This window comes from Geospiza fortis, unplaced genomic scaffold, assembly GCF_000277835.1.
Source record: "Geospiza fortis unplaced genomic scaffold, GeoFor_1.0 scaffold78, whole genome shotgun sequence".
NCBI classification, from domain to species: Eukaryota; Metazoa; Chordata; class Aves; order Passeriformes; family Thraupidae; genus Geospiza; species Geospiza fortis.
The window spans coordinates 1,571,309-1,580,561 of NW_005054339.1; the positions used below are offsets into that span (position 1 = coordinate 1,571,309).

Genomic DNA, 9,253 nt, shown 5'->3' on the forward strand with positions numbered 1-9,253 from the left:
GGGCCGCGCCCGCCCCTCAGCTCCGCTGTCCCGTGCCACGAGTGTCCCCCAGCGGTGCCCTCGCGTGGCTCCTTGTCCCCGACTCCGCCCTGCTCTGCCTGTGCCCGTGCAGCCTCTCGGGCCACTGCCCTGTCCTGGGGGGCGCCCATGGACATGGAGCGGCCCCGCGTGGCACAGCCACCTCCCTGCCCGTGCTCCTGGGCTGCTGTGAGTCCCCGTGCCGTGCTCGCTGTGCCTGCTGTCCTGTGCTGTGGGTGTCCCCAGGCCGTGCCTTTCTGTGCCTCCTGGCCCCACGCGTGAGTGGCCCCGGGCCGTGCCCTTTTGTGGCTGCGGGAGTGTCCCGTGCCACCGCGGGCTGTGTCGCGCCGGGTCCTGCCCGGTGCCGTGCGCTCCCTCCCGGCAGAGCCCTCCTCCCGCTAGGGAATGGCCGGCGCTCTCCGCTTGGCGTGCGGCGCAGCCCGCGTCCATCGCCGTGACCTTCCTCCCCCCGCCCCGTCCGTGTCTGTTTGTCTTTCCAGCCCACTCGTCGCCGGCCAGTCATGGGGTGTTGACTCTGCGCATTCCTTCCCGGCCGAGCCCGCCGCCGCCGCTCGTTACGCGGGGCTGACGCTGCCGTCCCACTCCGGGACCGCTCTGCTGGGCTCCAGCTGCTGACAAATTCGGGGGCTTTGAGGAAGTGGTGACCCTGGGTGACCGGCACCGCTTGGGAACGGAGGTGTGGATTAACGTCGGTCCTGACCTGGGGATAAAAGCTCCAAGGTCTCAGCTCCCCCCAGGCAGCTCCAGGACTCACCCTGAGCACACTAGCACCATGGCATCAGCGTGGTCCTGCTGGCTCCTCCTGCTGCTCCTGCCTGCCCTGACCCACGCTGGGGGGCCCGGTCCTGTCCTTGTCAACCGCCCCTTTGTCACCATCTGGAACATCCCCACTGAGCGCTGCGCCCAGGAGCACAATGTCACCCTCAGCCTGGAGGTCTTTGATGTGTTGGCCAATGACCAGGAGTCCTTCACCGGGCAGGACATCACCCTCTTCTACAGCGACAAGATTGGTCTCTTCCCCTACTACACATCTGAGGGGGTGCCAGTCAATGGGGGGCTCCCCCAAAATGCCAGCCTGGAGGCTCACATCCACCAGGCCACCCAGGACATCAAGGTGACCCTGCCCAGCCCTGAGTACAGTGGCCTGGCTGTCATCGACTGGGAGAAGTGGCGCCCACTGTGGATCCGCAACTGGGGCTCCATGGAGATCTACCAGCAGAAGTCGGAGGAGCTGGTGCAGCAGCAGCACCCGCAGTGGCCTCCCAAGGAGGTGGAGGAGATGGCCAAGCAGCAGTTTGAGAAGAGCGCCTGCGATTTCATGAACAAGACCCTGTGGCTGGGTGAGAGCCTCCGTCCCAATGCCTACTGGGGCTACTATGGTTTCCCTGACTGCTACAACAATCACTTTGATTTGCCCTACAACGGGACGTGCCCAGATGTGGAGCAGCAGAGGAACAAGAACCTGTCCTGGCTCTGGAGGAGCAGCCGGGCACTCTACCCCAGCATCTACCTGCCCCTGTGCCTCAATGGCACCAGCAAGGTTCTCCCCTACGTGCGGCACCGCGTGGCCGAGGCTTTCGCTGTCCAGCAGGGAGTCCTCGACAGTGCCATCCCCGTCCTTCCCTACTCCCAGATCGCCTTCGAGCACGCTCTGCACTTCCTTTCCCAGGTGATGGGCACGTGGGGATGGTGGGCACCTCTTGGGCTGATGGGTTGGCACCAGGGAGTCTTTATCTCTGCTGGGGCTGTGTGGGGGCTTTGGGCACTGCTGACTTCTCCTCTCCCCGTGGGTGCAGGAGGACCTGGTGAACACCATCGGGGAGAGCGCGGCTCAGGGTGCTGCTGGCATCATCTTCTGGGGCAGCCTGGACTACAGCACCTCCAAGGTGAGTGCAGATGGTGGCATCAGGTCCCTGGCAGCAGGGACCCCCAGTTCCTCAGCTGTGCAGGGCTGTGACACCGAATGCCATTGCAGGAGATGTGCCTGAGGCTGAAGGACTATGTGGAGGGTCCCCTGGGCCACTACATTGTCAATGTGACAGCCAGTGCTGACCTGTGCAGCCAGAGCCTGTGCTCTGGCCAGGGCTGCTGCGTGCGCCGGGACAAGCGGCAGGGCTACCTGCACCTGGACCCCTCCCGCTTCTCCATCGACCTGCACGCTGCCAAGCCCTGGCTGGGGACACAGAGCCTGGAGCCTGGGGAGGGCATCTCCAAACTGGCCGAGGAGTTCAGCTGCCAGTGCTATGACAAGTGGCAGGGACCCCGCTGTGACACCCAGGGCTTGGCCAAGTGACCTCCCACGCAATCCTCCCACCCTGGGGACACTTGGGCACACAGGGTGGCACTACCTCAGCACCCTTGCCATGGGGTTGAGAACCTGACTGTGGGATTCTTAATAAAACCAGAAAGCACCAGCAAGTGTCTCCTTGTCTTCTGCTGCAGCACGTTTTGGGGTGACAGGGTCTTCCTGGGGCGCCACTGCTGCCTTGTGGTGCTGCCAAGGGCTGTCCTTTGGGCTGGGAGCTTGGGAGGTAATGCCTCAGAGAAGCCACAAGGAAAAAAGAAAATTTATGGGAAAAGACATAGGAAGAGGGGGATGGTGGGGGAAGAGGATGAGAAATGGAAGAATGATGGGGAATGGCCAGAGTGGAGGCAAAGGGGGTGAGAAGATGTGATTGTGTGGCTGTAGTTGAGGGAGGGTGTGCTCCATCCCCTCACTGTGCACAGAGGAGTGGCCTGAAACCAATGCCCTCACTTTGATTTTCCCCTGGATAACCATATGCAAAGCAGTTAAGCCCACAAATGATATGCAAAACCACTGATTTCTGTAACCCAGGCCACAGATTAACTGTACCTATTTCAAAACAGCTGGGAGAAGACATGAAACCCTGGCCCAGCTGAGATAAAGATGTTGGCATGTTCATCGTGGGGTGGGGAAATCACTTGCTCATTTCTCTGATTTTAGGCTCTAATCCAGGTAATCTCTCCTTTTTGGGACTGCACTGCATGGCACTCTGTGTGTACTGGGGACTTACAAAGCTGCACCCTTAACTTTTGAGCTAGTTGGTGTAAACCATTGCAGAATTACTACATTTCTTATGTTCACTTCTTATTATTGCATTGAGGAGGATCTGAGAAGATACCACAGGAAACATAATTAGGCCTTTGGATTCCCTAGTCACAGCTTTCAGAAACATACACTCTGTTATTACCAAGCTCTTTGACAAGCTGGGGGCCCCTGAAAAAAATTAGTCATAATTGGATTTTGGCCCAGAATTAATAGTTTTATCTAATTCTTATAGAGATAGCTTGGTTAATGTATGTTAATATTGGAAACAATATTATCTTAGTATTTTTTGTATGTGAAATGTGATTTAACTTACATGAACACTCAAACACGCTTCTCCTAAGCTACAGGAAATCTGATATTTGCTCTGTATTAAATGCTGAAATTGAAAGCAAAGTTCACCTTGCTATTCACACAAAGAAAATTACCATGAATTTCAAGTCTTCCTTATGCCTGGAAGGGATCAGAGCTGTGTGCTTGTAACTTGAGGTAATTCAAATATTCAGCTACTGGTGCCTAATTGGGGGCTGGTCTGAGGTTCTCCTGGACAGTATTATCTCAATCCATTAACCAAAGTAAGCACTGAGGTGGGCATCAGGAAAGAGACATTTCCTCAGGAGCTGCAGAGGCTCTATCAGAAGCCACAGAAGCCCTGCAGAAACCCTGTCTCCAGGTGTGAGCTTGTGGCTTTTCTTAAAGAAAAGTGAGGTTTGGAAGTGACAGACTTCCCTTATCTCTTGGAACAGCTCCTTTTCTTGTTATTGAAATACTGCAAACTTAGGCGTGAATGCAGTTTGCCACTTTCAAATAATAGCTTTGAATGTGTAAGAGGATTTGCTTTATTCTTCCTACTTATTGTAGCTCTTCTTCTGTCCTTGCCCCTCACACAGTGTCTAAAACCACCAAGACACTGAATTTCATGTAATTTAGCTCGTCTTGCTCCAGACTCTGAGGAATGGAGACCAGAAAGGCACTGCATGTGTGCCAGCAGACAATGTGGAAGCACGGAACATCTGCTGGGCGTTATTTTCCAGGTCTGAAAACCTGTCCCTGTGGCTGGCTGTGTAAGGCAGCCTGCCAGAGCCAGCCCCAGGCTGGGGTGTGCTGGAGAGCAGCCAGCAGTGACCCAGGCACGGGCCTTGTGTGGGCATAGCTCTGCCTCTGGGGATGTGCTCGGGGTGTCATCACAGCAGCTCCTGTTTGCCATGCTCTGGAGACTGACCAACCTGCTGTGGGCACTGCTTGCTTGTCCACTGCAGCACAGGCTTCACACTAAATCAATTTCCTGGCTTTTTCCACGTGCTGCTCTAAGAAATGAGGGAAGACTGTCGCTTAGAACTGTCCTTACACTGCCGGGTTTTTCATTTCAATGGCTCGTTATTTTTTGTCTGTGTTGCTTAAGACTCACACCTCCACAAATAATCCCAAGTATTTACCATAGTTAACCATCCCAAACAGAGGGATTTGAACTGCTGAGTGCTCTGAAGACAGAATGATAATTTTACAATCTAGAATGAAGATACCTGTAGTGAGGAGCCTTTAAATGCTTTGATATAACCAGGACATAAGTAGTTCAGCTGAAGGGTAAGGTGTAGATTAAGTCTTGCATAAAACAGATGGAAGGAAGCCCTTCCAAGGAATTCACAAGCTTCTCAGATACAAACAGGAAATTAGTAGCCTGTTATTTGCCTAATAAGAAAAGTTCTCATCTGCCTTGTTCCCCTGACTAAAAAACTCAGAATCTGTGTAAAGACATTTCCCACATTGTTAGAAATCAATTTAGTCTGGCACTGAGACATTGTTTTCAGTTTAGCTTGGATTAACAGCCCACACCTATGGTTAGATGACCAAGGAGGTGATGTATTTTGAGACTCCAGAAGTTGTTTTAGGACCCCATTATCTATCATTTGCTGTTGCATTTCACTTAATCCAAAGATCTGGACTGAAGCCATAGAACCAACATTAGGAATATGTGAAGCAGGTCCTTCCAGACCACTTCTGCATCTCTTCCAGCTGGATGCTGAGCTTCCTCTGTTATACAAGTACAAACCTCTCTTGGAAGAAATAAATCCTTCCCAAAAGCAGATCACAGCAACTGTATGTGGTGAAATTAAAGAGATGGCATGTGAGTCTTTAAAATGCCCTTTATTCCATTGGCAGTGCACAGGAGGCTTGTGGCACACGGGGGTGGGCACTCAGAGCTCAGGTTGCTCCCTGGGTGGCAGCTCAGGGGCAGAGAGGAGGGCTGGGGCGGGTTTTGGTCACTCTGTTTGGCTGCAGCTGCAGAAAGCCCCCCAAACTCCCAGACACACTCTGCTCTGCTGTGCCCAAAGCTTCCAGGTGAGCAGCTCAGCCAGCAGGAGCAGCTGAGGGGACTTAGAGAAACATGAGACCAGGAGAAGGAGGAGGAGGAGGAGGCAGCAGCTCGGAAACTGCCTGCAGTGACACTTGAGCCTGTGAGCAGCTTGAGGGGCTACCCAGAGCAGCAGAGGTTTCACTGGCTGTGAATAAAGCACCAACAGCACTGAAGGTGTGCGCAGGGCTTCATTGCTTTCCTGTTAATGCTTTTAACTAAAACTTGCCACTTCTTTTTCACGTGCAGTGTCAAAGTTCGCTTCTGATTATTGTTTCAAAAGTGAAACATCAGCTCCAACAGAAATAATTTCCAGAGCCTGAATGCCAGACTCTGTATCCCAACCCCCTCGGTGCCATTCAGAGCAGCACCGACTTGAACACAATTTTTTTAAGCTAACAGTTACCCAAAGAGAAAGTGGCTCTTTCTTACAATGCCTTTGTATGAAAATCACCCATTCCAAACCTTTTCCCTTGCTCAGGCACTTCTATAAAAGAGGTGAAAAGGTTTATAAAAAACAAACCATATTTAAGAAGGTTCTAAAGTTGTCTTCAGGGGCCACAGACTCTGCTACTGCCCTGGACCTGACATCCCTTGTTTCCGAGAAGCAGCAGGAAGATCAGCCTTCATTCCTCTGATTCACCAGATTGCAATTTCAGAAGTTACTTGGAAACAACAAAAGTGAGCCCTGAAGCACCGTTTGTGGGCTCCCAGGGAGTGTTTAAACATCCAGCACAAACAGCAGACCTTGCTTTATGCTGTACAAACAAAAATGCCTCTGAGCTGGAGAACGTGTCCCACTTTGTTCCAGAGCTTTCTGAATCTGCCGTTCCTGGGGCTGGGCAGCAGAGCAGCACTTCCACCACAAGAATGTGGGCGCAGCAGCAGCTCCTTTGTTGTGAGTGCTCCCGGCCAGCCTCGGGCAGGGCTGGGCTGTGGGGTGCAAGGGCTTCCAGGTTTTCTGCTTGAGAAAAGTCTAGGTTGTGTTTTTCACTGCTGGTGGGACTCTCAGAGGCAGAACACTTGTCCTATTTGCAGCTTCTCCGCTGCTCTGATTTGGCAGCAGCTTCCCTGCTGGTTATTTTCCACCCTGGGGCTCTGAAACAGGCTGAGCAGTGTCCTGTGCTGGCATTAGTAAATCAGCAGGAGCGTTATCAACAGCCTGAGGAGGTCAGAGGGAGGCCCTGGGAGTGCTTCCAGTGAAGCTGCTGGCTTGCCCTGTGTAGAACACCTTGTAAACTCATTTTCCTCCAGTAAGATGTTAAGCACAAAGCCATATAGTGCTCCAAACTCTGCTCTAATCTGCTGGTGCAGACTGCAAGCAAACACCAAATAATATAGCAAAACATTTTGTGGGAACTGTCCTGCATTTGACTGTAACTTCTCAAGAGGAAAGATTTGGTTTGACAGGTTACTGGTCCTATTCCCCAATTAAGACATAAACAGCTGTAATCCTCTGTGCTGTTGGGCAGAGTTCAAGGTTAGTTTCAGCAAAAACAAACCAAGTTAGAATTGAAGCAGGGAAAAAAAAAAAAACAACCCAAAATTTGGAGGCAGAACCTGCCCACAGTGCAAAGCCTATATTCTTTATTATCTTATTTGTTTTAATACACACCAACTGATACCTGCACCCAGCAGATACCAGCTGAGATAACAGCAAGGGAGTTCAATATTTAAGGCTTGGCTTTTCTCACCATGGCAACAAATCTGTAAGGAGAGTAAGAGGACATGGATAACTGGCAGCATCCAGCCCAGCTGGCAGCAGTGGGCAGGCAGCCTGAGCCTCCCCCAGCACCACGGTGCCCCATGCAGAAGCACTGTGGCTGTGTGAGCACGGGCACCCTGCGTGCCCTGGGCACTGTGGGCTGTGCAAGCCGCCAGCAGAGCCAACACAGAGGTAGGTGTTTGCTTCCTTGTCTTCGAGGCAGCTGGGAAAGAGGGTGGTCTCTGTTTAATCTTATTTCCCTGTTGTAAAAGAGTGGAGGTGGTGACCCTTGAGTGTGGGCCTGCTCTCCCCGACTGCACAAATCAGCTCCTGGGGCGCAAGTGACTCTTCACAGTCACTGGCCCAGAACAGAAGAGCCCTCCAAAGGTGTTCTTTCCTCTCTGCACCTCTGCCACCCTTCCAAAATCAGTTGAATGAAACAGATTCTCTGTCATAAATCCATGCTGCATTTATTCACGTGGACAAACACCTATGTTGCTTTTTATTTCATGGATTAACACTTGTTCATCCACTGATAGAATTTGTTGAATCAGTAATTACATTCAATTGAATGAAATAACTTGAAAATCTGTCATCAGAGTCCCATCACTGTCTGAAACCAGGTGAGCCCAAGAAGAATAGGCACCAAAATCTGCTTGGAGCTAATCTTCAGGGTTAGCTTCAGGATTTATCAGAAGGGTCATGAAACCTTTTCCACTTCAGTTGGGATTAGAAGGCATAGTATGAATGCTAATTTTCTGCCAGCTACAAAAAAAAAAAAAAAAATAAAAAAAACCAAAAAAACCCAAAAACAAACAAACAAAAAAACCCCCCTAAAAATAACAACAACAAAGCACCTTATCTTTGTTTTCTAAGCAAGGAAAAATTATTCCTACCTATGCAGGTTTATCACAAAATACCTACCAAAAATCAAGAGTAATGGGATCAATCTTTAAAATGCCCTGGTCTGGGTTCTTGGTAGATAAATGGATGTCAGAGTTATTTTAACAAGGCAGTTATTGATGAGGAATCCCCAGAAGAGACACACACCAGAGTATTAATTTCCTTTATGGCCCAAGCTCATCATTTATTTCTTCTATCACCCAGACTGGGTGGAAAGAAATGCAACACCAATGCAAGCAATTTGCCAAAAAATGTGCTTAATATAATATTTATACAATCTTCTTACATGCTGCCTGTTGTGAAGGGGAGCTGTGATTAAAGATACATTTTTTCTTAGTCAAAGGTTATGGAAAATCTCAGTTGTCTGGGATCAAGAAGCAACACTTGACTACAGCTGCAAATACAAAAACTGAGCAGCATAAAAATAGCACAACAAGCACTCCAGCAATGCACATAACAAGATTTGCCTCTTCCAAAGAGCCTGAGAAAGGCCAGGCAAGCTCCTGGGGTCTGACCAGACTGGAGATGAGAATTCTCACTCAAAAAGATAAGGCTTCCCAAACATCTTAAGTCTCCAGTCTTGGGGGACCTTAACATGCTCCTATGCTTCAGGACATGGATACACCTGATTTTTTAAGATCTTACAGTCTAGACAAAAGAAATGGTTCAGAGAAAGGAAAAGGTACAGCACGAACAGTGGCTACAAGGTGACTACATGAATAATTGTATTAACTTTTGCTTGCTGGTTCACCTGTTGGTTTCTGCCTTTTATTCTTCTCCTGCACACTTACAATTTGGGCAAAGATTGCAAATATATCGTTAAGAAAGAATTGTGTTATCTGGCTGAACTGAATGCAGTGCAATCCTGCATGTGGCCAATTTCCAAGGAATTTAACAAAGCACCCAACAGCTTAAACCTCCCAATGGAGCTGAGGAACAAAAATCCAATTGATTTACTCATCGTTAGATTATTGTCATCCAGAGGTAAAAATTATTGGCTGCCATTAGAGCAGGAGGAACGTGACCTGTGAAGAACAGAGGCACCAGGATTGGTGTCCCAGGCAGTCCAGGCCTGCCCCAGCCACGTTGCTCTGATAAGCCCCATCAGATTATTTCCCTTGCCAAGCAGCTGAAGGAAAAATGTATTTTTGTGGCCTTGTCTTCAGTTCTTTAAAAACACAAAGCC

At 50.1% G+C, this 9,253-nt stretch overlaps 1 protein-coding gene across 3 annotated transcripts; it reads left to right on the forward strand.

Moving 5' to 3' along the window:
* The first annotated feature begins 40 nt into the window (after nucleotides 1–40).
* On the forward strand, nucleotides 41–2,474 carry LOC102045068 (hyaluronidase-1). Of its 3 annotated transcripts, none has more exons than XM_031058178.1 (4): nucleotides 41–1,379; nucleotides 1,476–1,708; nucleotides 1,836–1,925; nucleotides 2,015–2,474. In XM_031058178.1, exons 1-4 carry the CDS (start codon nucleotides 812–814, stop codon nucleotides 2,330–2,332), a joined length of 1,209 nt encoding a protein of 402 aa, XP_030914038.1. In that variant the 5' UTR covers nucleotides 41–811; the 3' UTR covers nucleotides 2,333–2,474. The 3 variants fall into 3 exon arrangements, with proteins under 3 accessions (XP_030914038.1, XP_030914037.1, XP_005422560.1); XM_031058177.1 differs by having other exon boundaries at nucleotides 41–207; nucleotides 519–1,708; XM_005422503.2 differs by having other exon boundaries at nucleotides 41–1,708.
* Nucleotides 2,475–9,253: the final 6,779 nt, after the last annotated feature.

Excerpts from the sequence above, each read along its gene's own strand:
- LOC102045068 (XM_005422503.2), top strand. The coding sequence starts at position 812 with ATGGCATCAGCGTGGTCCTGCTGGCTCCTCCTGCTGCTCCTGCCTGCC. Across the intron at positions 1,709-1,835 it reads CTCTGCACTTCCTTTCCCAG|GAGGACCTGGTGAACACCAT; the intron begins GTGATGGGCACG and ends CCGTGGGTGCAG. Across the intron at positions 1,926-2,014 it reads TGGACTACAGCACCTCCAAG|GAGATGTGCCTGAGGCTGAA; the intron begins GTGAGTGCAGAT and ends ATGCCATTGCAG.